This window comes from Varanus komodoensis, unplaced genomic scaffold (genome assembly GCF_004798865.1).
Source record: "Varanus komodoensis strain SLA01 unplaced genomic scaffold, ASM479886v1 scaffold35, whole genome shotgun sequence".
Taxonomy (NCBI): domain Eukaryota; kingdom Metazoa; phylum Chordata; class Lepidosauria; order Squamata; family Varanidae; genus Varanus; species Varanus komodoensis.
Window position 1 is genome coordinate 4719880 of NW_025335856.1, and position 27585 is coordinate 4747464.

Here is a 27585-nt window from a genome sequence, read left to right on the forward strand (position 1 = left end):
CCTGTGGCTGCTGCTGGCGTGCAGCGCCCGGGCGGCGGCGGCGGGCTCGGCCGGCGGCGGCGGGACGGCGACGCTGCTGCTCTCGCCCGCCGCCGGCCCCTCCCGGCCGCAGGATCGGGGCTTCGCGGTGCTGCAGGCGCCGGGGCGCGATGGCCCGGGGCAGGCGCTGGCGGCGGCGGCCGAGGAGCTGCGCAGCAGGAGAAGCGCGCCCGACCCGCAGCAGCAGCCGCAGCCCATGAAGGTGTATGGACAGGTGAGCCGGCGGCCGCCTCTCCCTCCCCGTCGCCCTCGTCCTCCTGGTGGCGCGACCCTCGCGCATCCTCTCCTCCTCCGCCTCGGCCCACTGTTTCTCCGGCGAGTCCCCCCAGGAATTCTGTCTCCCTCCCTTAAATTCTGCAAGACCCTCCCCGATGCCCGTGTACTCGCGCATATTTTTTTAGGAGCATCGTGTTTGCAGAGGGGAGGGGGCGCGCATGGTCGAAAAGTCCGTGCGCTTTCCTCGCCACAGCCTTGCCCCCGCCCGCCCGCCGGGGAGCTTTTGTCGCGGTCTCGCGGGCCGGCTGCGCCGTCGCTGGCCAAGAAATGCGGGCAGCGGCTCGAAAGCGACGTGGGCGTCCTCGCCCCCTGCCGCCATCGGTGCGCGGGGTTGCTCTGGGTCATGGGCGCCCGTCCCCTCGCCCTGCCTTTCCCCCACCCGCTCCTTCCCAGCATCTGCCTTGGCTCGCGCTGAACTAATCTCTCTCCTTGGTTGATTTCGGGGGGGGGGGGGGTTGGATTGCAGCTCAGGTGAGTCACAGGTTCAGCTTCGGGAGCCAGCGGGGTGAACTTGGAAGGGCAGAGCCGGGAGGAATCCGACGGCAGAGGTTTCAGAAGGATCCCTCCGTGTCAGATGTGCGCGCACACGACCAGTGCGATGCGGAGGGAGCACTGCAGTGTTCCAGCGGCCAGGTCGAGCAACCTTGGCCTGCGCTGGTGCCGCCACACCAGTCTTTTCCAAACGCAATGTGCAAATGGCTAGGTTGGCATGCAGATCTGTTTTCCCTCCTCCTGCAAGAAGGGATCGGGATGTGTGCATATTGGGCCGGCGTGGCTAATAAGTTACTAGTCCAGGAACATCACCGCATAGACTTCGTTGGATGCTGCTAACATGTGGGGGAAAAGACTCCCCAGACCAGCTTCTCTGAGGCTTCCATGGCTGCTCACCTGTGGATGAGGGGCAGGTGACTCTTCTTGGGACCACCAGACCTGGTGCTGGTTTACCAAGAACTCCTGTCTTCGACTGTAAATGCAGGTGTAGCATTTGGTATTTCCCTCTGCAAATAGGAAAATGGCAGCAACCTGTGCATAACCGAAGAGACTGGACAAGCACCCTGGGCAGCTGGAACACCCCAGAATCCCCTGCTCATGCGGGCAGGAGTGGCTCTTTTTGGAGAACTGCTTCATTGACCCCCTGCATGCAAATTCCCAGGTCTTGTACGTGCAGGCAGGTTGCCATCCTGCTTGTCTGCAAGCCCGCGATGGCACCAAGCGTCATGCACTGAGTCCTTGGAAGTGCTCTGATCCCTGCTGTGGAATTGATCCAGGTGTGTGAGAGGACTGCACAGTGTTGTTGTGACCTTTGCACTTGTGATCTCTCACATGCATCAGGCTGTGCACCTGAGGAGAGCTGCAGTGTGATTGCCTTAAGCAGGATGGGCAGCTACAGCTGTGGGAGGCAGAGATGGCCTTGAGTGATTGCGATTCTGTGCACTCCCTTTATTTCAGGTGGTTTTTCCCTGGGCTGTGTGGCAAGGAAAGGACTCCTGTCCTGCCCTGCCCTGTCCTGTCCTGGTACAGCCTTTGCCCTTGACTATGCAGCCCACTGGAGCACTCTATCATGTGCAAGGTGTTGGGAAATGGGGGTGGCTGCCAGAAGCTCTTTGGCCATCCTGGCTGCAGGGGCCCTGGCCCTCACGCAGGCCAGCTTAACTCCCAGTGACAGTGGCCAGAGGGGCATATGTTTTATTTGCCTCTGTGTTTGGTGGTGGTTCTTCTAATGCCTAGAGCAAAGTTAACAGAGAGGCTGCTGTTTGTATCATCCTAGTTGGCCAAGGGGAAGGAAAAGGGTGTTGGTTATTCAGAAGTGTTAGGAAGGAGAAACGAATCAGCATTGTGGAAAAATAATTCGTATCCGTGCCGAAATCAAGGAGTTGCTTGTATTTCTAATCAGCCACCATACCCTCTTTCAGAATCGACAACTGCTATTTTTGGGGGAGGGAGGGAGGGAGAGAGAGAAAGGAGTCTTTGCTGTACACCCATGTTATCTGTGCCAGCAGAAAGGTGTTGTGATTTCCACATCATGGTTATTTTGGCTTTTATTTGTTTCAGATGTTTGTATCGCACCCTTTACAGTGTCTCAGGGCAGCTTGTTTCGGATAGACTTGTATCAAATCAATTCAAGTGCCGTATCTTTATTTGTTTAGTCTGTTCTGCCTTTCTGTGTTGCTTCTAAGAGTTGCAAGGTCAGGAGCCATTTTAAAATAACATTGTTATTATATTATTACATCTATACCTTGTTCTTCTTTCCCTTGCAAGGAGCTTAAGGCTGCTGTCAAAGCCTTTCCCCTCTCCATCTTATCTCCACAAAAACAACCCTGTAAGGTAGGCTAGACTGAGAGTCAGTGCCTGGCCTAAAGTCACCCACTGAACTTCCGTGCTGAGTGCGGACTTGAACCTGGATCTCCCAAGTCCCAGTCCAGTGTTCTAATTGCTACAGCAACCTCTAACCACAGAAAACCACAAAGATTGCAGCAGAGTAAAACCACACCCACTGTCTTTAAAAAGTGGAGGAGATCAAAGTGCAAAAGCTAGTGAGGTCAAAGGTCCTGCTGGGACAATTCAGTTTTCTTTCACCATCTAAACCCAAATGAGAGACACTGTGGTTAACAATGTGGAACTGGACCTGAGGAGATCTGGATTCTAGTTCCACTAAGCCCAGCCTACCTCATAGGGTTGTTGTTGTTGTGAGAATAAGACTGAAAGGTACAGGAGGCTTGTGTAAGCTGGGTGGAGTTCCTTGAAAGGGAAACAGAGGGGAGATACACAAATAAGAAATGAAATTCCTTGGAATGTAGTTCCTCAAAAGAATGGGGCCTTCTCACATGTCCCCACCGAAAATGCCTTTGATGGTACTGGGATATGGAGCAGCTTTCTCCTGGGTCTTTGACTGGATAGATAGGGCTTATATGAGGTGGTCATGGGAAGGTGCTCTTTTGACTGCGTCTGCAAGTCATGGCCAATTTTGGGTTTCTTCTGGGCATGAAGGGGGTGAGTGTGCAGCTTCTGCTGTCATTTTATTATGTGAGTATCCCAATCATAAATTACCCATGTGGTGTCTGAATCTAAACGCTCCAAGTTTAGCCTCTTCCTATTTGCATGCTTTTATTTTCTCATGCATCTATTTGTTTGCTACTAGAGTCAGATTGGTTGGTTAGACTGCTTGTGTTTTTGAATTCACAGCACATATTATGAAAGCAGGTTATGCTGGGAACTGTTGTAGGAAGCAAAGATCAACTTTCAGTTGAAAACATTGTTTGCTCTCCCCCTCTGTTCTCTTGGACACTTTGGCCGTTGATTTCATTGATGGGTCTGTCCATTGGAATGTCGAAAGCGTAATCTTAAGCAATGCCTTCATGATTTGGGCTACCTGAAGACCAGGAACAACCACTGCTGCTCTGGCGAGGTGGAAATCCATCCCCTTTGTCCCATCTGCTAGTCTTTGTGGAGGAGCAGTGAGCAAAAGAGCAGACTTGAAATTGCTCTGCCCCCAAACCTGAATAGGGGCGACTCCCTTCCCCTCAGCTGGGAGGCAGATCCAAAGATAAGGAGTCTAACTTGGAAGGCACGTTCCCCTACGAGGTCAGCCCAGTTCGTTGGCCACACCGTCCGACTTACTGGGGGTCCCACAAACCCATCCCATATTTTCAGTTACAGGAAGTCAGCAAAAGCTAGGAGGTGGGAAGCCACAGAAAGCTGGCATTCTGGTTTTTGTTTGGCAGGGGAATTAACTGCCCGGCTCGTGGTTCTTCTGTTGCTTTCTCAGAATGGAAACCAATCCACAATCCCGTTATGCAAGAAGAACGATGAAGCTTATGTTTACAAGAAAGTGTTTTCAGACGGAACATCCCACAGTCAAGTTGCTACTTGTAACAGACAGGGCCCCAAACATAATGTTAAAAAATAAATAAATCCCAGACATGGAGAGGATGGCATCCTTTTAGCAAAAAACCCCCTGACAGCCGCTTCCTACAGCTTGTGTTCTCATTATACAAACTGTGATGCTGTTTTCCTTCCTCCTAGTTATCTAAACTCATGGCTGGCCTGCATAAAAGTCAGCAGAGCTGTGTGTCAACAATGCCACTGTTCTGTCAGCTGTTTGGTTTTCCAAGTGGTTTCGACAGTGTTCTCCTTTCCCAGTTCGGAGGGGAGCATCTTCTGTCTGGTGCACTCTTGGAATACAAAGCATTTTCCAGGCATTAGATGCAGGCACTTGAGAAAGGTTCATGCTAATAATCTATCCCTGTCTTGGCAACGGGATAGATTCTGCAGGATTTCTAGCAGGCAATTGCTCGTAGTCTTACCTGAAAATGCTCAGCCAATATGATCACTCCATCTGCAATCGCTGCAGCTCCATATATTCCCAAGGATGCCTGAACCAGCTTTCTCCGCTGTGACAACCCTTTGTCAATTTCCATTGTTTTTATTAGGGATATCTTGCTTTCTTGGCTATATACGTTTCCTTACTTTCAGGCTGGATTTGATTCAAATCAAATTGGTTTAAACTGATCACAATTTAAGACACTGATAGGTAAGATTAGATTTAAATAAAATTGATTGTGATTTAAATCACTGGTCACTAAGACTAGATTTAAATCATGGTTTTCTACATAACTTGCATGCAAGCCTGTCTTACCCGTAGGTAGAGGAACTTCTCAATATTCCCAAACAGGGTCTCTTTTATGGCCTGCTTCCATTATAGGTTTTCTCCTCCAGGGAAAGAATAATATGATAAACCTCAAGCTACACACAAAAAGATCCAAAGATTTGTGGAGTATTCTACTCTCTTTAATATTTTCTGCTTGCCTCTCCCTCATCACACTTAGCTTCTTTTGCAGATCTATTCCACCCCCAACAACCTTCTCCTATTCATTGATTTGTCTGAAACTTGGCTCTCAAGAGGGAAGGGGTTGATTCTGTGTGCATATATTTGCAAAAGAACAAAGGGATTAAGGTCTTTTTCTCAACTCTGTATGTATATTTTATAACTTCATTTTTACTGTGAAGAAGAGGCATCTGATCTCTGCAGACACAAATTCAGTTCAGAGAACTGCAAGGCCAGTTATCTGTGATAATATCTTCTAGACAGAAATATTGTCCCATAATCTTAGAGAAACTTTTGGAAGAGCATGACATTGTGAATGAATTAGTGGAATTCATTTACCAAAAAATGTAAACATTGCATGACTATGCAGCCTCATACTACATCATTGAAAACTAATCCTTATTTCATGACAAATAACCTTTGAACTATAATTCATCTTAAATGGAAAACTATCTTTAGATAGATTTTTCCTCAAAAAGTATTTTATTTAAAACAATTATATTAAAAATCTGATTTAAATTTAAAACATCCATTCTTTTTTATCATTTATTTCTGTTCATTGTGTTTACTTTAAATCTTCATTCACTCAAAGACTCCTTCCCATGTTGAGCGGTTTGGCAAAGAACTTGGCTAGCCTGACACGCAATCCCTGTCTGATGGAACGGATCTGGGGAAGAATTCTGGAGTGAAAGCCGGGAGATCCTGGATTCTGTGGGTTCTCCCGTTCCACCAGGGTGGACTGAGAGCATGGCCTGAAACATGCTCTCTTGTGTGCCTTAGACGGCCTGTTTTTGGGGGAAATTGCTCAGTCTCCTGGAGCAATCCCAGTGAAGCCTCCCCAAAACACCCTTTCCAAGTTACTGTTCTGCAACACGAGGTCTGTTAGCCTTCCCTGTGCTCCAGGTGTGTCTTCCAGATGCACTGAATTGCATCTCACACAGTTTCAGCAGCGAAGTACAGAGTCTTTCCAAAGCAAGGGATTAGACCGTTTGCAACAGAAAGAGGCATTGTGATTAGTGAATGAGGCAAGAAAACTGTGTGATCTTTAGTTTGTTTGTTTTTTAACCCAGTTTAAAGGTGTTTGCAAAGGCAGCTTCCCGAACATTGTGAAAATTGATTTTTTGCATTTGCTCTGATCTACACTTAATTTTTCCCTAATTTGCTAGCTTTGTCAAGTGGGGGCCTTTTCCAAGAACCTCCTAGCATTTCTTTTTCTGTGTAGCATGTTCCATTTGGCATTTCATGAACCTGGCTTGATTTAGGGATTTAAAACATAAAGTTTTGCTTAGTTAGAAATTTTTTTTCCACATTCCCCTTGCAGCTGTTGAAGAATTAGTTGTTCCATAGAAGTAACACTTTATAATCTTCATTTCATCATCCATTCTGGCTCGAAGCTGCAGTTGTGATTTATTATTTTAATTATACACATCGGGAACCTGAGGGTTGAGCAGAATAGTTTGGTCCTGGGCTACCTTGGGAATGGCAGGAGACAGCATCAGCCAACACTCCCAAATCCGCAAGAAGCGGACGGAAGAGCAGCACTTTTCCTTGTTTTTATCTCTGTGCATCTGATTGTTAAAATAATTACGCATTTTATTTTCATCTGTAGCTATCCAAGTACTTATTGTCCCAGGTAACAGGTGGAGAATAATGTGAAGATAAAGAGATTTGCTAAACTGGCAGAAAACCTGTTTTCCTTGAAATTCTCTTCCTCTCTCCCTTCTCCTTACTCCACCTCCTTTCTGACCCTGCAACATTATACATCCTTAGTCGTGTAGGTGGAGGACGCTGAACCACTGCGAAGCCCTTAAAGCAGAGGCATGAGTGCCTTGTTCTTCAGCAGGAAATCATCTCTTATCTGTTTCATTTCTGTACTGTCCCATAGGCAAAGCTCCCTGGGTGGTTTACAACAACTCATAAAAAGCAGCAAGCACAAATGCAGCAAAACAGCATAGAATCCCAAAGTAGGAAATGTAAAATGAGAATGTGAAAGTATTTGAGTAATCAAGGAAATAGTTTCAAAGCAGCGAAGTGGGCATGAATGCCTGGATCCGTTCCATGCTTCTTTTCTTACAAATAAACCACGCTGACCCAACAGGTGTGACTCTCTGGTGTGCCATTAAAAGAGCTCATCGCCCAGTGGGTCTTGTTATTTGTGAATTATTGTTATTTGTTCCTTTTTTATTTATTATATTTATATCCTGCCTTTTTATTTATTTTTCGGTTTATATCCTGCCTTTTTCCTACAAAGGGCTCAAGGCAGCTTACATCATTCTCCTCCTCCATCTTATCCCCACAACAACAACCCTGCAAGGTCAGTTGGGCTGAGGGTCTGCGACTGGCCCTGAGTCCCCCAGTTGGCTCCATGGCTGACCTGGGATGAGAAGCCAGCCTCCTGAGTCCCTTCGCGCATTCTTAGCCACTGCACCAGCTCTCGATTAGCAAAACGTTTAGCATTGTGCCTGACGAGCTGTGTGTGTGTAGAGTTGTTGCTGTTGCATGTGGCAGGCTTCTCTCACTTGTGTTCCCGGGAGTGAATCCCTCTAAAAAATCTTCTCCAGAGCATCGCTGCTCAGCTCTTGCGCTCTCAAGGCTGCGGCTTCCTTTATGCCGTCAATCCATCTCACACTTGACCCTCCTCCTCCTCCTCTTTTGTGCCCTCAACTTTCCCCAGCGTGACTGTCTTCCCCAGTAACCATTTCCGTCCCCAGTACCCTATGCCCGCAATAGGTCAGCCATGGTTTCTCCTCAGTTTAGCTTCCGCAGCAAGTTCTGGCTTGAAGTTTCCAAGGCCGCACTTGTTGTCTTTCTGCCGGTCTGGAGTATCCACACCAGGACACTGTTTTGCATGCTCCTGTTTTCTTCCTGTCAGAGCTGCATATTGCAAGAATAGGGTGTGAGTACGTGGCCTGGTTAATTAACCCTCGGGGATTTGTGTGCAGTCAGGTACAGGGTTCTGGCATGCCAAGTCATGTGGGAGCAGCTTAGCAATCCAGGGGCATTTCGTTCCTGAGAGATTTGTTATCGTGCTGCATCTGAACCTGGGTTTCCGTCCCCCAGCTAGTCAGGGGAATTACGCCAAGACAGAGCAGAGTGTCCCTTTGCACCGAGAAAACCTTGTGTGTCTATTTATTTGGCCTGCAGATGCAATATTTCTTTTTCCTCCGTGGCTTTCCTCATGCACTTTAGACCACGTAACATCAGGTGCGACAGCTCTGCTTTGGCTCGAGGGATCCCAAGTGCAATGCTTCCTTTCTCCTCTCCATTGTAATGAATGGGCAACAGTTTACTTCTGGGGTGGGTTAAAAGAGTGAATTTGGGCACCTTTTCTACTTTGTGTGAGGTTTACATTTCCATCTGCATCTACATGAGCATGTCATACCGAGTAAGCAGTTGACTGCCTGCGCATGAAGTGCATATCATTTCCTGGTGAACCTAGAAGTCTCTCATCCGGTGCAGAAGTAATATCCCTGCTCTGTAGACTGTGATTTTAGGTGCATACCCTTCCTAATTCCACCTCCCCTGTGAATCCTTCATTCTGGCTCCCATGGTTTTCTTTTTTCATAGCAGTGCATTATTACATCCACATTCATGTCTGCTGAGATTAAGGTTGAGGCCCCAGAAATCCTGATGCAAAGCCTGAGCTGGAAATACATTTAAAATTAGCAGACTGGCTTACAAAAGACACATTTAAGAGCAACTCAAAATCATGTTAAAATGAAGCAGCAGAAGAAAACAAATATAATTTTTAGCAGAGGTGAAAACCAGAAGAAAGGCAATGGCTATTTTAGTCACAGGATCGATCGTTTAATTTTTGTTTGTAATACTTCTATGCTGTTCATAGAATAAGATGGCAGAGGATGGTATTCTGTGAGGCGCTCCGTCTCTTGGTGCCGTCCAACAGTTCCGTCCCCCAAGGGTCCTGCATCCAGGCACTTGTGAACTAACAGAAGAAGCCGAGAGAGATGGGGGGTTGCGGTTATCAGACAAAGAATTTGTATTATTACACTGCCTTAGGCATGGCTTCAGTTGTGCAACAAGATGTTTGAAGCTCATGATCCCTGACCAGTGACCATTCTGGCTGGACACCAGGGGACACTGGATTTGGAAGATTTATGCTTGGCAGGACCGTCCCTCTCCATGGTGTCCCATGTGCTGTAAGGTCCTGCTGGCGAAGTGAAATGAGGCAATCGCAACTGTTTGTGAGCTGTTCTCATGCTCGGACTCGGCCGATGGGGAGGGAAAAGGTGCCTCTGAGAACAGCCTTTGGAAGGCGCTTCTTTTCTTCTGCGTTCCCTGCTTCTTCTTCCAACAAAAGTGGCAACATGGTTGTTAGGATTCAGGAAGGATTCGTTCTGCAAAGCATATCCCCTCTGCCTGCTCCTGCATCCCCATGTATTTAGACGTTTTGACAGCACATGGATTAATTCTGTTCTGATAGCTTACAAAGGGCTGTGAATTCCAGACAGCTGCTCACTTTGATGAGTCAACAGCCTGTGACGTCGCAGCTTTCATTTGGAGGGCCTGGAAGGGGTTCTCCAATCTATGATGTTGCCTTTATGTTGAGGTGGACCATCGTCCCGTATTTATTAGGGACTTGTGACGGAGAAGGACTCATTCTATTTGATGGTCAAGGGGCTTTTGACATATTTCTGAACTGACAGCCAAAAGTGGGCTGAGTCAGGGTTTTTCCCATTGACTTTGATGAAATTGCTCAAAATATTTTTGCTGGGGTGTAGAAAGAATTAAATGGCTCTTTGCTGAGGTTGGGGCCATTGTTCTTGTATAGTATTTGCACAACGCGTTCTGTCATTGCATCCTCCCATCTTGGCCATTTTCATTTCCTGAGCTTCAGTTTCAGATTTGTGCAAAATCTGGGCCTCTGCTCCACAAATTCATGGCATTTATGCAAAATATATACAATTTCTGAGCCAGAGACCTGAACATGTTAGCATATTTCCCCAGCTTTTAAAAATATGGAAATTGCAGCCCATTAAAAAAATGGGAATCCACATGTTGGCTCATTTACCAGGTGACCTGTTTTTGTCTAAGCCATTGACCTGTGAACCAAGAAGCGACCCTTTGTAAGCTGCTCAGAGAACCTTCAGGTTATGGCACGGCTTAGAAATGAAATCAATAAATAAGACGTCTGCACGCAGAGCTTGCCTCTGCCTTGAAGCTGCTTCATCTCGTTCCCTCCCCACCTGCAGCATGAGGATCATGATGATGGCCTACTTTGCAGGATTGTTTCATGGACTGCAAGGCCAATGAAGGCATGCAAAATGCTTTGCACATTCTGAAACACAGCAGAGGACAAATCAGCTCTCTAGTGTCTAAGGAAGGGGAAAGGTATGCCCAGGCTGACTGGTAGCTGTCCAGTGTGGGGCCTTCTAGGTGCTTCGGACTGCAACTCACATCATCCTTTGCCAGCTGAGGCTGATAGGTTGTAGGCCAAGCTAGCTGGAAGACACTGTGCTGGCAGAAGACGGCTGTAGGGCGACGGAGGGAACGGCAGACGACGGGCCCCCTGCTTTGCAGCCCTGGGGATGCTGAGAGGGTGCAGCAGACATGTGGTCCGGATATCCCATGGCAAGGAGGCCATGGGACAATGTGCCCCATTCTGTTCACAGTGGATGATAGGGCCTGGATTTCATGCGCTTCGATGGCTAGCAGGCAGCTCCTGGATGGGGTGAAAGGATCACCTTTCCTGCTTGCCTGTAGGCAGCCGGTAAAGCTGGACGGAAGGGACCTTGAAGACCTGCAAGGGGGTGCTGTCCCTCGTGGGTCAGTGGGACAAATGCTGCTGTGACTCCTTCCACCTTCGGTGACCATTTGCTTTCCATCTACTTCCCCCATATATCTGCCAGTGGAGAGAGAACTCACAGGGCAGCCAGTTTCTCCTTGGCTGGATGCACCCTGGCTGTCTGGAGAAACGAGCGAGGAGCCGAACCGTTGTTTCATCGCAGTCGTTGCTCGGCGCTTGTTGACATCACCTGCAGCCGCACATCTGCTGCCAACTCCGATTTCCAGTTCCTGGGCGGCCCCGTTCAGGAAGATGCTCCCGGGGGCACCGGGGCTCAGCACATTAGCTGAGTCACAAGCAAGGTGCTTAATTAACAGCTGACTGAAGCACTGCTGCTTGCCGGATCCACTGGGAGGGAAGTATAAATATCCGTGGGGGTGACAAGCGTCATCGCGCCGGCAAGGTTCTGAGAGCTGTCTGTCACATGCCTGTTGTCATGCATGCATGCCTCGGCCTAGATATACACATACATCACGGCATGGAGGAAACGACTGCAGCTTGCAAAGCAATGGAAGGAGGTAGAAAGGACGGGTGGACCTGGGTGGACCGGGCGACACAACTTCTGCTGTCTGCTTTGGTTTTACCGATCTTTACAGCTGTCAAGGGGCAAGGCAGAAATTAAACCCTTGGCGAAAGGGAACCTGCATGTAGGACAGAACTGTTCCGTAAGGCTCTGCATATGGAAACTAAAACAGTGATATATGCTGTTCCAAAGGAAAACTGGCGAGCTTCTCTTTGTTTATTTTCAAAAATGTACCCTGCCTTTGTGGGCTTTTTCCGTGGCTGCAGCTCACAAAAGCTTTGACCACGCATTGGCATCTTGTCAGCTGCAGGGGACAGTGACTCGCCGTTCTTGGAAGAAGTCCTGTCCTTGCAGAAGAAGCGCTATTTGGCACGTCGGCGTCTGGAAGCCTGCAGTGGGGATGTAGCAGCTGCTCCTCTGTTGCAGAGGAAGATCACCTGCGAAAGGCTGGGTGCGCTAAATCACTCTGCGGAGCCAAAAATACTTCCTCATTAAATGGAATTTGTTAATCAACCATCATGGCTGTGCATTCTGATTAAACAAAACTGGGTTTGAGGAGAATTAGCTATTCTAACAAATGATGTCATTAGAGGAACTCTTATGGCAAGATCACAAATATATTTTTGTGTGGGAGGAGAGAGAGAAGAGATTGCTAAGGAGTGGCAGGATATTAAGTTTAAGGATAATTTACAGCTTTATTTGTAGACACCCTTTATACTAATAGCAGACCGAGTTCTGCAGTGTTGTTCCCCATATAGTCAAAAGAGGACCATCCCATGCACAAGACAGGTATTAGCAGCTTGGGGCAATCCGCAGGTTCTCAGAGGCACTCCTCCCAAATCATCCCAGTGAGCTGGCTTTTGTGGGGGACCACGAGAACACAGAGGAAAGCAGGGGAGAAGCCATGGAAAAGACCATCATGGGAAAAGTCATGCTGGCTGGAACTGCAACATTTTGTTGCAGGGCTGAGTGCATTTGAAGATTGAGAAACCAACATTCCTAAAAGTCACACGCCCAGTAATGTTGCCAATCAGGAGCTTTGTTAAACGATATTAGAAGGGAGAACCTCCCTCTCTCTCTCCTCCTGTATCTGCAGGGCCTGGCAAAGTCCTCCTTTTACAATACTGTAAGGAAGGCAGAACAATAACCGCTTGGAAACTGAAAGCCGAACAGAGCCAGTGCTGACGGAGGAAATACCAGAATTGGCCACAGTTTGAAGTGTTGCAAGTTTTAATACAGATTTTTGGCCATCTGTGTACCTCTGTATGCAAGTGCTTTATTCATGGGCCATTCCGTGTCAGGATCCCCACATCTGGGAGGAGATTATGGGTTTCACAGTAGCTGGAATCCGGAAGTCAGACTGTTTTAAGACAATGATGTTGCCTTGGTGAAGTGGGTTTGTTCCTCCCCAAACAGTGAAAGAGGACATGATCTGTGATTGAACTCCATATGCTTATTTTTACTGTGAAGAAGAGGCATCTGATCTCTGCGGACACAAATTCAGTTCTGAGAACTGCAAGGCCAGTTATCTGTGATAATATCTTCTAGACAGAAAAAAATGTCCCATAATCTTAGAGAAACCTCTGGAAGAGCATGACATTGTGAATGAATTAATGGAATTCATTTACCAAAAAAATGTAAACGTTGCATGAATTGCAGCCTCATGCTGCATCATTGAAAACATCCTTATTTCATGATGAATAACCTTTGGACTATAATGCATCTTAAATAGGAAGCTAGTTTTAGCTATTTTTTTCCTCAAAAAGCATTTTTAGAAAATCTAATTTATATGGTTAAAACCCCATTTTTCTAAGTTTCCTTTCTCTCTCCCTTGAACAGGGCTTCATTCAGCCCAGGTCCACCTTCCTCTGCTTCTCAAAAGATTTCTTGTTTGTTTCCAGACTTTTCAAGGTTTTTCCCTGCTCTCAGTTTGTTGCCGCTTTGTGACGTTGGGAGGTTGTTTACCTGTTCTGCTGTGTGTCTGTGCTCGGATAAAACCGCTCTTGCACCTGGGCATGCAGAGTGAAATCTGTTCACAGTGAGAGCTGGCGTGGAGGAAGGCGCAGTGGCCCCCGTGCCGGGGAGGGTGGGTGTGGGAATCCCAAGTTCATGTCCTAATGAGTTTGTTAAGCTCGTTGGGTGGGCCTGGCAAGTCATCCATTCTTGCTTTAGCTGGCTGAGCAGGGACTTAAAACATGGCTCTGAACCCCACGGAAGGCAAATGTCACAAAAACGAATGGATCTGATGGATCATGTGATGGCACACACTGGGCTGAAGCTAAACAAGTCTATTCAGCTCTTAGAAGGGAGTCAGCCTTGGAACTCCGTCCGTGTCCCTGTGACTTGGAGGGAAGAATGGATTTCCTCTAAAGCTCTAAGTTCTTGTAGCATTTCTGATTTCTTGTAAACTGCCTGGAGCTTATGGGAGTAGGGTGATATCTAAACATTAAAATAAATGATATAAAATCGTGTTAAATAAGGACAGATAGAAGCCATCTTCAAATATTTGGAGGCGTGTCCCCTAGGAGATGAAATGCATTTGTTTTGAATTGCTGTGCCGAAAGCTTGCAGAAAATCAGCCAAGTCCCTCTGGGTGGGATGGTGTAACATGGTGTCCTGTAACAGCAGGGGGTGGACTCAATGGCCTTCCTGACCCTTTCCGACTCTTCTGTGATTCTAAGTCCACTTTGCCTGGGGTCCCAGTGCATCCTCCTAGGTTGCTCCAATGGTCACCACCCGTCTTCCACTTGCCACAGCGGGTAACTAAGTCATTACTAAGGTTTCGGTGAGCTCGTATTTGGGCTCCACTGCTTTTGCTTTCAGCCCTGCCCACTCCTGGAAGCTATGTTCCAAGGGGTTCTCCGAAATAGAATGCCACCCTCACATGGAAAAAAGTTTGGCATGTCTTTTCCAAGAGCAGAATAGGAACGTATGGGTTGATAGGATATTGGATTTTAGCTGAATATTAAGAAGAAATTACTGGATGTGTGAATTGTTGGACTCCCTGGGAAGGTGGTAGATTCCGTTGCTGGAGGTTTTCATTCGAGGCTGAAACACGGATGCTGTAGCAAAGTTTTCCTGCGTCATCAGGGGGTTGGACTAGCTGACCTTCCAGGTGCTTTCCAAACTGGTGATTCTGTGAAATGTAATACATGCATTGGCTGGGTCATGTTGAAATGGAATCTAGACAAGGCAAATGTTGTGGTCTTCAACAAATGCCGTTGGTGATACAAGTGCAGGAATGCCGATGTTTGTAAGCAGGACACAATTTTCCCTAAGGTGGGCTACTCACATTCTTCGCAGGGGGCTGACTTAAAGAACAATATGGTACCTGGGGATTTAATACGATTAATTGGCACAACAAATATAGGTTCTGTGGTAGCAAATGAAAAGTACTGATGTGACAGTGTGTAACTTTACACAACAACATGCTTTTTTGTCCAGAAAATGTGGGAAAGTGATATTACTGAGTCATAATGTCACCTTTCTAGTAAAACCGTTATGTATAAGTGACAGCACTCTTAGGAAATACCATAGTACGTTTTCTCCTTCATTTTCTGACAAATTAGATTATATCTTTGCTTCATATACATGTGCAAAATGTTAAAGCAATCCTATATCTGGTTAGGGCTTCCAGCAACCTGTGGAGAGGAATGTGTTTTAGTTGCACTCTGCCCAATGCTGCCTGAACCTCGTTCTTCCTAGGCCTGACATGCAAACAGGGCAGCCTACGGGATATGTAGAGCCAGACTAGCCATTTTTATGGCTGCAGATTCCCCCACATTTCCCATCACACTTCTTAGTCACTTCTGCCGTGCCTCCTACACACTTCCACCCCTTCCGATCTCTCTGCCACGGCATTTGCCGACTCTCAGTAGCACGTGGGGGTGGGAAGAATAGCCAGCTTTCTGTTCAGCAGGGCTAGCGCTATGGAATGGTTTTTGTTTGTGCTAAAATGTGGTTTTAATTTTTTGGATGTCATTTCATGATGCTTTTATGTGATATTGTATGTCATTGTATGTCACTGTATGTATAAAGAAAGCTTTGGCATTTGGGCAAGGCTGAAATGAAATGAAATGAAATAAATAATCAGCAGTTGTTTCAGGGCTGCTGGGACAGGGAAATGGGTTCCTCAGCAACTGCAAAACAGCTCAAATGGTTCTCGTTCTCTCTCTCTCTCTCTCTCTCTCTCTCTCTCTCTCTCTCTCTGTAGGCATCTTCTCTGCACGCTGGAGTATATGCATATGCACACATGTATAAGTTTGTGTGTGGTACCCAAGAGCTCCCCTGCAAAACTGCATTTGGCTCTTGGGTCAGAAGGCCGTGCTTTTGATGAAGGCCAATTAACCATAGCCAAAAGCACCTTTTATTTGCTCCAGAAAATCGACCCCACACGAGTCATTCATGTCCCAGCTGCTTCCAGGCTAAGGCTATTACAATACACTTCCCTGAAGCAGCCTTTAAACTTCTTGAGTGAATATGATCCAGACTTGCTGTTCTGCTTGTTTTTTAATTTGCTAGGAAAGCCTAGAACTCAGACACTTCACTGGAAGCTAAACTTCGGTTCTCCATGACGGCAGCTTTCTGATGAAATCAAGGCTGAACATTAGAAGGCTCTCAATGAAGCTTTGCACGTGTCCGGTGGGCTTGTTCTCACAACCACAAGCTGCAGCCTGCTTTGATTTTTGTTTTTAATGTTTGCAGTGCTTAAGGTGCATTGATGCTTGAACCCTTTCCGAAGAGCCTAGGTGGCTGAGCCGGGGGATTTTAATGAATGAGGAATTAAGTGGGAAGTGAGGAGTTTCTGGTGAGGGTGAGGTTGGGAATGTGGAATCCGCTGGGGAAGGTGAATTTATCGCTAGCGTTCCCTTGTCTTGAGCATCCTTTTTGGACGTCTCCTTCCACGTGATGAAACAGGCAGGCTTGTCTCGTGGGAGAGTCTCTCTGTCTCGTGATGCAGGACTGTTGATGAAACAGTTGCGGGAATGGAATGGACACATGCCAGAGACTTAAGGAAATGGAATGCCGATGGAGAAACCGGGGGCGTTGTTGTTTTTAATCCCAGGAAGTAGAAGCTTTTGATGGAATGGTGGGCAGTGTTTGCCTTTTGCGAAGCAAACCATTCCCTGTGATTCCCTGCTTTCATGTATGTCCCTCCCTTTCTGCCAAGTTGTGGGGTGTATGATCTTCCTGAAGAAAGAGGGCAGCAGGTTTGGGGAAGGGACAACTAGGCTGGCTCAGGAATGTTGCCCCATGAAGCATGCCCAGGGGGCATCTTTCCCGTGAGCTTAGGACTGTTTTCTTAAACAACCAGTAATGTCAACAGTGGACAAATGACCCTGTTTTTCAGTGCTGCATTGCTCACACCCAGAGCCATTGTGGCGTAACGGTGAGTGTTTGCAGTGGGACTCAGAGACTGGGGTTCTCGCTGCCACCGGGCTGTTGTGAGGAAGACAGGGAAGACGGTGCACCACATAAGCCAACTTGGGTTCCTTGCAAGGGGGAGAAAAGCAGATATAAATGCAATGTGGTAAACCATTAATCATAGCCATGATTCTCTCCCAGTGCTGCCTTGCTGACTTGGTGACCTCCCAGATGTGTTGGACCTGTAATCCCCATTATGTTCAGTTGGTTCTCTCACTTAATCAAGGTTCTTTTTTCCTTTCTTCCTTTGCCAGGTTAACCTGAATGATTCACACAACCAGATGGTAGTTCACTGGGCTGGAGAGAAGAGCAATGTGATTGTAGCCTTGGCTCGGGACAGCTTGGCTTTATTGGGCCCCAAGTTAAGTGATGTAAGTGTTTCCTTTTGTATGAGCTCCTCCCATTCCATCTTTCATTTCTAGGGAATAAAATTTAGAGAATGGTGTTCTGACCAGATTGTTTCTTAACGCTGATTATTGGTGGCTGCTTCATTTTGTTCACACTTAAAGCAGGATTAAAAAGGGTTCCACTTGCATGTGAAAAAATTCTCCTTACTGAATAGGGGTTTGTCATGAAATTGAAGGCATCGAGAACTTACTGGAAAGCTACTAATTGAGAAAGAGAGCTAATTCCCAGTATTCCCTACCTCCTCTCCCTGGAATATCTCTTGTGAGCTTCTCTTTCCTTTCTTCACTGCCAGGTGTACTTCTTTATTATGGGAATGGATGCCAAGATGAACAGATTGTTGTGGCCAGAGGGGCACCTTTAAAGCATGAGGTGTGGAAGAGCCAATGGCTAGGGGTGAAGCCAAGCCTTTCCCAACGGTGGCCCTGAAACGTTCGTGGGTTACAGCTCCCTTAATTGCTGCCCACTAATTACGCTGGTTTGGGATTAAGGCAGATGGGGTCAGGGTTGATCAAGGCGGATTTAGCAAAGTGCTGTATAGATTGCAAGGCAGCCTTTGTTTTGGAGTGATCCATGCTGCCACTTTAACTCTCTAGCTTGCAAATCCACCTCAGTCAAAGAAGCTTTATAATATACAGATTATAAAATGCATTCTTCCTCTTTTGCTCGCCCTTGCCTCCTCTCTTTCTCTATAAAGTTGATGTTCAGAAGCATGGCATTTCACACCATTTTCTCCACTGTTTTAATTTAGATTCTAAGCTTCTTCAGAGCAAGGTCCCCCCGCCTCTGTTTCTACCATTCTGTAAATACTGAAGATAAAGTAATGCTAAATAAATACTAAAGTAGTACTAGTCCTAAAGCACTGCTTTAGTATTTACTTCAGTGCTAAAGGTAATAATATCAATAATAATTCTGCAATGGTTCTTTAGGAACAAGAGTTTGGCACTGTGCCATAAGATGGGGAAGGGAGGCCCTGGATATTCACTCCCAGAATTCCCTGCCAGCATGGCCAGTGGTCATGAATGATGGGAGGTGAACTTCAGAATATCTGCATATCTGTGTTCTGCGTGTTCCGGCAGTAGCAGATGCCCAGCCCCTGCTCTGCGGCTCTTCTTTCCTGCTGCCTGCAGGCCCTTCCCTTTGCTGCTGTGACGAGCAATGGCCGTCCTGGCATGCTCTCCCAGGCACAACGAGCAGTTCCGTTGTTGCCTCTCTTTCTGCTCTCCCCGGTGCTAGAAAAGCGATGCCAGGAAGTCCTGAGCAAGCAGACTTCTCCACGGTATGTAACACTGCCGCCTTTCTTTGCTAGGTCTACGTGTCTTATGACTATGGGAAAACTTTTAAAAAGATATCGGAGAAGTTCAATTTTGGTCCAGGGAATAGCAGCCAAGCCGTGATCGCTCAGTTCTACCACAGCCCAGCTGACAATAAAAGGGTAAGGAAAAAAGAAAGAAAGAAAGTCAAAATGAAGGATCCCTGTGGTTACCTTCTAGTTTTAAGAGGGGGTGCTCCTGAAGATTGATTGATGGATTGATTGATTGATTGATTGATTTTTCTATAACCATAGGTGATGGGCAGTTTAAAAGAGATTAAAACCTACAAGGATTAAAACTTCACTAAAAGCCAAACTATTCAATAAAACTGCCCTGGGAACCAATCTGGGAAGGACAGTTCAGACGAGATGCATCTTTAACTCTTTTGTGCACCATCTTGAGATTTTTGGAAAATACAAGATCGCACAGAACGTTAAAATGTAAATAATACTTCCCCCTCTTGAAGCTAGCAGTCTGGGATATCCAACACATCTCTCCTGGCAGAACCTTCCACAGTTTAGGGGCTACCACTGAGAAAGTCCTTTGGGTAGAGCATGGTAATCTTACACAAGCAGACTTCAGAGGATCATCCCCAGAGGACCTTAAGTGGGTGCAGTGGAATTTATGGGCAGAGGTGCTTCTTGAAGGGGTTTTGGATCCAAGCCATGGAGAATTTTAAAGGCTGTCTCCTCACGCCACTGCCATGTTTCTCCTTGGCTACTGCCACTTCGTTCTTCCTCTGCTGGTCACGTGGGTGATCTAACCCAGTTTGGGATGATGTCACAAACATAATGGTATCTTGAGCCATGATGTGGCATTTGAGGCAATGATGTCAGCAAATGTCATTAATGGTCCTTCACTGCTGTCGCTCTTGACACTTGATTGGATTATTAATTGGTATTGTCAGGCCTGCTAAATCTAGTAACCCAAGTGAAAGGCAGCGGTGGCCACATTTTACTGGTGGCTAACATAGTAACTGTGATTCTGTAATGGGGTTATTTTCCATTTTTGTCATCGCTTATCTGGATCTAGCCTCCAATGAGGAATGATTTGTGTAGAAATGTAACTTGTACCGGTACGCCTCCTTATGTCAACATTTGCTCCTGGTAGTACAGAGTCTGCCACATTTAAGAGCAAACAGAGAAGGACTACCGATGTATCATGCAGGCAGAACAATGCAAATCACACTGACTGCACAGACGTTTGATTCATATTAATGGGTTTTTGCAGCTGAGGATTATAAATTGCATTTGAACAGGAAATCTGGCTGTCATTTCTATGGGGGGTGGGCTGGGGGAAAGGGGACAGAATTTATTTATTTATTTATTTATTTATTTATTTTTGTACTTCCCGCTAGCCGAGGCTCTCTGGGTGGTCCACAAAAGTCAAACTTAAACAAACGTATAAAAACACCCACAAACATGCGTTTAAAAGAGGAAGACCACAATGACAATTGCAATGGCTTGGATTCAGCATTGAAGGCAAAGCTAAAGTCCCCAGTTTGTAAAAGGTTAATTTCCCTCTCTCAAACAGAGGCTGGGTGATTGTCTCTTGGCGGCAGATGGAAGCCACCCAGTAACACTTCCCTAACTATTTGCTTTCCTGGGACTAGAACAAAGCCACTGCCGCTGCTATCTCTTCCACGCCACATTGGTCTCGAGGTTCAAAGCCCACAACAGCCAGGAGTCAGGTTGCTGAAAGAATTATCCCCTCTCATCCATACCTGCCAGACTTAAGATTGTCCCCAGCGGTCCTTGTCCGAGCCCCTGCAAAAGGCTGAGTGGCTACGAAGAAGAGGGCCTTTTCTGCTCTGGCACCCTGGTTGTGGAGGAGATGTGGAATCTCTATGGTTGTGGAACTTACAGGGTACACTTTCCAGCCTCTGCTGAAGACCTCCCTATTTCCCCAAGCATTTTCTTCTGTCGTTTCCTGTAAAAAACTGGCTTGCTATTTTGGTTGGTTCCCTGGGAGCAATGGCATGTCAGCTGAGTGTAGAGGAGGGCTGCAGGACCTCAGCCCAGGGGCAAAATCCAGCCCTCTTGGGATTCCCAGAGGCCATACTCACTTTCCCCAGGCTGTTGATCATTCAGTGGCTTCCCAGATTCAGTGCAGCCCCTCTTTTCCCCTTCTAGAAGGCTGAAACCGCTCTTATGGCTTAGTCCCTGGCAGGAAGATCTCGAGGCTGAAATATGGTGGCAGTTTTGGCTTTGCCCCTTTTGCCTTTAGCTCCACCAACTGTTGGAGTGTAGCCCTCAAGGCCTCCTTCAGAATGGAGGTGAGGTTCAACACCTTTTCTCTAGGCAGTGCCGCAGAATCCTGCACGAATGGATTCCACGGTCAGGCCAAAAATGGTAGCTGCCGACCAACAACCTCTCCAGCCTGCAGGAAGGGTCAGGAGAAGAGACCAAGGAGGCTTTGGTGCCTTGGCCATCCAGCTGCCGCGCAGCCTCCAGGTGTTCTCCCGGGTTAGGAGCTGGGGAGCGGCAGCTGGAACTGCCTGGAAGAGTCTCACCCGCCTCTGTAGCTGCAAAGTCTGTGTGGGAGATGCAGCTGCAGTGTCCTGTGTGTTGGATGAAGACGTCCCTTGGGGAGGTGGCATCTCAGCGCAAAGGAAAGTTGGAGTGCAAGTGGCTGGCCCCCCGTGGAGAAAAGCCAGCCATTTGCCCAGTGTGGTGGGGCTGCTTCATGCTGGTGCCTTGCCGCATCCTCATGAGCGTGTGGCCCCAGAAGCAGGTAAAGCGGCCATGAAAATCTGCCCTGCCCAATCAGCAAGCAGCTCTGGATGGCTGAAAGAGGTTCCTTTCCTGCTCTCCTTCCCTTCCGCAGTATATTTTCGTCGATGCCTACGCTCAGTATGTGTGGCTCACAATGGACTTCTGCAAGACAGTTCAGGGCTTCGCCATTCCATTCAAAGCAGCCGACCTGCTTCTGCACAGCCGGCTTCCGAACCTGGTTTTGGGATTCGATCGGTCCCATCCCAACAAGCAGGTGAGTCCCTCTTGGGGAGCCTGTGTGGATGTTTTTCTGGGCAGGGAATGAAATGCCCATGCAGCCCTGCGTGCTTTCTGCCTTAGAGCAGAAGCTCTTTTGCAGCTGGAACCCATCTTTGGTTTCGGCCTCCCCGTGTTGGATGCTATCATAGGGCCAAAGACCATCGTAACATCATAGGTAACGCGTTTCCAAGACGTTGGTGCAGGAAGACCTTTTCAGAAAGACCCACTTCTGGGGAGTGGGTGGAAGGATGCCCCCTGTGGAGAAGGGACTTGTCCCTTCCCAATTATGGTCATCTTTTGGCGAAGGCCATTGGAAGGGCAAAGGAGGGCAACTAACTCCATTGCTAGGCATTTCCGGGGGCTCTCCTTGCATTAGGTCCTTGGGCAAGTTGTGCTTTTGGCCTTGCCACTAAGCCTCCTGGGAAGTGAGCGCTCCATGACCAGCTGCGACCACTGTGGCAGCTGTTTCATGAATGGGCACCCTTCCCACGGCAGCCATCTTGCCAGAGAACCCGCAGCAGGCTTTCCCGTTGCGGTTGTTCCATGACACTTATATCCCGCCTCTCTTCCTCTTGCAAGGAACCCAGGGCGGCTCGTGTGGTTCTCCTCCTCTCCATTTTATCCTCACAGTAACAAGCCCGTGAGGCAGGCTAGGCCGAGAGTCCCTTCCTGCCCCCCAGTCACCCAGTGGGCATCATAGCCAAGTGGGGGCTAGAAGCCAGATCTCATGGGTCCCAGTCCAGCGCTCTGAACCACTGTGCCACATGGTGTTCCTTGAACCCAAACAGTACAATGTTTTCCTTATGTTGCAATATCACTGCATTGCACCAGCTGGATGTCCATGGCAGGTACTTGCCGTCCTGGGGCAGGAGCCCAGCACAGAGTAAGTTGGAAATCGGGACAGAGGAGGAGAGGAGCACAAGACACGTGCCTGCCCTTTTTAGCGGCACTCACGTGTTTTGGGTAGTGTGTTGTCCCAGCCGGCACGGTGCGCTTTCCCGGCGCACGCAGGCCCATAGGCACAGAAGAGGGAACGTTCCACCAATCCCCGGCCACTGATCCAGGCCCCTTTGTGTCGTTTTTGTTTTGCTGCTTGTGGAGGCAATGCCTCGGGCAGCTCTGCCCTCCTCTGTCCAACCTCATTGTGAGCAAGGCCTGCTGAAATAAGAAAATAGGCCAGTCTCCCCGCTCGCTCACCCCCGGGAAGAAGTGTCCCTTTGTTCCTTTGCAGGCCTGGTTTGCATTGTTCTCACGCCGGGCTTGAAATGGGCAGGGACCGGGAGGCGGAGAGACGCCAGACAGTTAGCTTACTGTGTTGCCTTGATATTTGGCAGGAATAACAATGTTTGTCTTTCATGGTCACATACCGGCATTTATGTGGTTTTGCTCTCCCTACGGGGTTTGGATGCTTGCTCCGCCATAATTGCTGGATGGTTGATGCCCTGGGGTTGTGCCAACTTGGAGACAATCTCTCACCTTTCCTGGGCAAGAGAATACTCCCCACCCCTCAAAATAAAGATATAAAGCCGCTCACAGCAACGTATCAAGAGAAGGAGTTATGTTGCTTTGTGGTGGCTCTTTATTCCCCCACCCTGCTGAAAATATAAACCTTGGAATAAAGAGCAAATTCTGTTTGTGTCTTCCACCAAAGGGAAATTCACCAGTGGGACTCGTAACAGAACCTTGCTGTGTAGACTGCTCCTATTCGCCAGCCAGCCAGCCTGCCCTGTCCTTGTCAAAGATACATCATTTCCCCTCCCTCTCCATTTTCTCTCTCTCCTCACCGTGCAGTAACTGTTGGAACTCTCTGCCCGCTGGCCATGCTTAATCCTCATTGATTCCTGTCCGAAATGGTTGCTTTCTTCTGTCCAGCTTGGTGTTCTTCCCTGAGTCTATGGATTCACCCCTCTTGTGGTGCCACCACGCTCATTGCCGGGCATCAGGAAGGGAGGGAATGGTTCACAGATGGATCCTCAACACATTTTCTCGGAAAGACCTCTCTCAAGGCTCTCGCAGCCTTGTCTCCATGTAATTGCAGCTCATGGCATGGATCAGGGCTAAGGCCTTGGACTGGCCCTTTCAGTCTGGTTCTTCTAGCAGAATCCCGGTTTATTTTCCCATGTTTTCATTTTGCAGCTCTGGAAATCGGATGATTTTGGGCAGACATGGATAATGATTCATGAACATGTGAAATCATTTTCTTGGTGAGTTGTAACAATCGTCACGGGCCTCTGAAAGTTCCCGGGAACAACTTGTAAGCTGTCAGTAAAACACGACAGTCGCTGTCTGTCCAGTTACAATCTTAATTAACGTAAAGGGGCTAGAGAGGAAGAAGAAGAAGAAAAGAAGTAGCCTTTCAGCAGGGCTTGGTGTAATGGCCTCACTTTCTCTCTCGTGTGGCAGTAATCATTTTGTACCTTGTGAGGATGTTGTTAGCAGCAACTTAGCAGATGGATGTGAAGCAGCCTGAGCTTCATAATATGAATCTTTTGTGCTTCTTCTTCTCATAAGGGGCATTGAACCGTACGACAAGCCAAATACCATTTATATAGAGCGGCATGAACCGACACGCTCCTCCACTGTTCTTCGGAGCACCGATTTCTTTCAGACCCGGGAAAACAAAGAGATTCTTCTGGAAGAGGTTGAAGACTTCCAGCTCAGGGACAAGTATCTATTTGCAACCAAATCTGTGGTAAGGGCCCAGCTGTCCAGCTGTTGTTGAGACATTGTTTGTAACAGCCGCAAACAAAAGCTTTGTTTTGACCTTTTAGATTTGTTTCTGTTTTTATTTTGTTCTATTAACCCCTGCAATAGCATATTCATGAGAAAAAAAGCAGCCCTGTGGGGAGCCAAAATCACCTTCATCAAGATGGTTGGGGGACCACATCTGGCTTTGAGAGAAGGGATTTGAAACATGGAGCCAGCTGTGTACCTGGCAGTGTTCTTCAAGGGCTGCTCCGTTCGCGGTAGAAGAATTGGAGGGAATGAGCTGCGGGCTTCAAAGGAAAGAGGGTCTCTCTTGACTTGTGTTTGTAATCCGAGTTTATGGTCTCCTCGCTGGTGGCAGGAAGGCGTCCTGATGTGTAGGGTTAACAGACCAGCCTTCCCGAGTCCAGTACATCTGGGGGGCTCCAAGCTGGGAAACAGAGAATCATAAGGCAGTTTGATCCAAATGCAGAATTTTCCTGGACGTGATATTCAACTGTTAGTGGTTAGTGCCAGACTCCTTGTGCTAAGACTTAACAGCACCTCTTCTTCCTGGATGCCCCCTCCTGAGAAAACACACCTCCTGAAATGGGAATTATTTTCTGAGAAGGTCTCTCTGAGACCTGGGTTCCTGTCCCGGTCCCAGAGCGCCTTTCTGAGGACAAAAGGAAGGACATGTTGGTCCCCCTGAGCAATTTGTGGGAAGGATGGTGCAAATATGCAGCAAAGAGGAAAGTTAGCCTTGGTTTTCACCGACAATTCAGGAGCTGGCAACCACAGAAACCATTTCCGTGGTTTTGATTTCAGCACTTCAGGCAGAACTAGGTCAGGGTGAAATGCTGCAGGAAGTGGGAGGAAGGTTTAGATGCCGGAAAGTAAGAAGCAAATAAAAATGGCAGGAGAAGCAGGGCAGCAAAACAGAAGGGTGTCATGCGAGAGGGATGCTGAGCGGGAGGGAGGCGACTTCCTAGTTTGCCCTCTCTGGAATCATTGTGGAGAGGTGCAGTCCGGGGGTTCTAGAGCACAGGCAGGGTTCCGGGCTTGGCCCTGGGGAAAGAAGCGCAGAGCGCTCCGTGCTCAGAGAGCCCCTGCGGAGGTAGGCCTGGCTGGATGGGCAACCCCTCGTGGTGTGGAGCGGGGCCGCCTTTTGCAGAGTTGCCATAGCTCCGGCCCGTGTGCAGTTCCCTGTCCCAGCATCTCTGCTGAAAGGGTGGCTGCTCGGGGAGCCCTTTCTCCATGGAGCAGACAGCAACTGGGCCCAATTCAGGGTGGAGCAGCTTCATCCTTCACCCGTGAGAAGGACGTGCACAGAGGGAATCCCCCTCCTTTTATTCGCAAGCCAGCAGAAATACCCCCTGGCACAGTTACAACATTGTGGCATCTCTTGGCTAGCAAGCAGGAAGTGTGTGAGGATTGGCTTAGGCTGCCGTCCCAAAACCACAGTTACACAAGCCATCCCACTGAAACTAATGGAATCATTTGGGTTTGGGATTTGGGGGGTTGGAGAGATTAAGCGCTTCCTGGCTGACTCACGAAGGAGTCTGTTGGTGTTGCTTATTCAGAAAGTCTGCTGAAATAGTTTAGGTAGATGCAGACCTACGAAGGAACAATTTCTTCTTACGCTATTCTAGACACTTGAAGCGCACCTAAAATATAAAAGAGGGAAACTCAGAAGAGGCACCTTTCTCCTTGCTTGCAAAAGCTTTCTGTTTAGACAACCAAAGTGTGAAGGCGAGTGGCACTTTCCAAGTAAATATTTCAAAAAGGATAATATTGTTTTGGAAACTTCCAATGGAAGATACCTTATGACAGGGTGGACAACGTTGGTGGATATTTCATTCTCTTGGATGCCTGTTCTCTGAAGTCTGGGATGCTATGCCCTGAGCAAAAATATGGATAGTAGCTTATAAAGAATTTGCTACTTTCTGAATTTGTCCATCTTGGTCAAATCTTTAGCAAGTGCTTCATCTTGCTGAAACTGCTGATTTCATTGCTGCCACTACTACTGAGTTTGGCAGCATGAGGGAGCACACCAGTGGCTGTTGGAAGCCATGTATCATCTTCCTCTGCCCTGTGGCATATATGCTCTTGCCATGAATTGCCAAATGACTGTTTCGGGATTTCTTTAAATGTGGCATCAAAATGTAGCTTGCAGAAGATCAGTGGAATGTGGAAAGTTGGGTGCCTGTGAGGTTGATGCTTTGGAGAGGTTCTTATTGTAAAGCCTCTGCAGGCGATTTCAGATACAGGATTAAAGTGATCCTGACTTTCGGGGTTACTTCCTTTTCTCTCTTTAATTTTTCAGCACCTTTTGGGTTCGCAGCAACAGACGTCAGTTCAGCTCTGGGTATCTTTTAACCGCAAGCCGATGCAAGCAGCTCAGTTTGTGACGAGACACCCCGTTAAGGTATTGAGGATCTGAAGGGGAGTGAGAGAACACACAAGGCTGATTTGTTGCTTCCTAGAATATACAGATGGACCTGCGATAAAATTGGCTGTTTGAAGGCAGTGCTTCTGTTCAGAATTCCAGCCAGTCCTTCTCCCAGGATATCCCATTTTGTTCCTCCTCCCTCGTGGTGTTTCATTCCTCCTTGTCCCCCACCCCAACAATTAGTCAGAATTCCATACTCATTGAGCTAGCAGTGTCCCCACTGGGAATCCCCACTCCACAAAAAATATTTTATTAATTAAACTGCATTTTCCACAAGAGAAAACCTCCCCGCCCCCCGGTTTTTGTTTGTTGTCATAACCTTTACAAAGGCAGTACTGTTACACCCATTTTACAGATGGGAGAAACTAAGGCTGGGAGAAAATGGCTCACCAGAATTCACGGCAGAGGTGTGAGCTTTGAACGTGGGATTTCCTGGTTCACAATTCACACTTCCAGGCTGCCGTGACAGCTCTCAGGTGCTTTCAAGTAGAAAGAAGAAAAAGCAGTTTTTCAAACTTTGTCTTGAAGGAATACTATATCGCGGACACCTCTGAAGACCAGGTGTTTGTGTGTGTCAGTCATAGCAACAACAGCACCAACCTCTACATCTCGGAAGCAGAAGGCCTACGGTTCTCCCTGACTTTGGAGAATATCCTGTATTACAGCCCAGGAGGAATGGGAAGCGACACCTTGGTGAGGTAAGGAGACTGCAGCCTAGTCAAGAGAGAGTTGAACTTCCGGGGCCTGCCCTTAACCGAGAAGGGGGAAGTGCCCCGAGGCTCTGCTTGCATTTCTCATGCTGTCCACTGGATTGGAGCAGGCACAGACAATTCCTGTTTGGAAAGCA

General features: G+C 47.7%; 1 protein-coding gene across 1 annotated transcript in view; it reads left to right on the top strand.

Annotated features, from left to right (window-relative positions):
• The first annotated feature begins 100 nt into the window (after positions 1 to 100).
• Positions 101 to 27585, top strand: part of SORL1 (sortilin related receptor 1) — an 86949-nt gene continuing 59464 nt past the window's right edge. Inside the window, exons 1-8 of the mRNA XM_044439448.1 lie at positions 101 to 253; positions 17145 to 17261; positions 18605 to 18730; positions 21435 to 21596; positions 23738 to 23805; positions 24113 to 24293; positions 26613 to 26714; positions 27267 to 27436. Of these exons, the coding sequence (XP_044295383.1) occupies positions 236 to 253; positions 17145 to 17261; positions 18605 to 18730; positions 21435 to 21596; positions 23738 to 23805; positions 24113 to 24293; positions 26613 to 26714; positions 27267 to 27436 (944 nt within the window). The 5' untranslated portion in view covers positions 101 to 235. The remainder of the gene's footprint in view (positions 254 to 17144; positions 17262 to 18604; positions 18731 to 21434; positions 21597 to 23737; positions 23806 to 24112; positions 24294 to 26612; positions 26715 to 27266; positions 27437 to 27585) is intronic.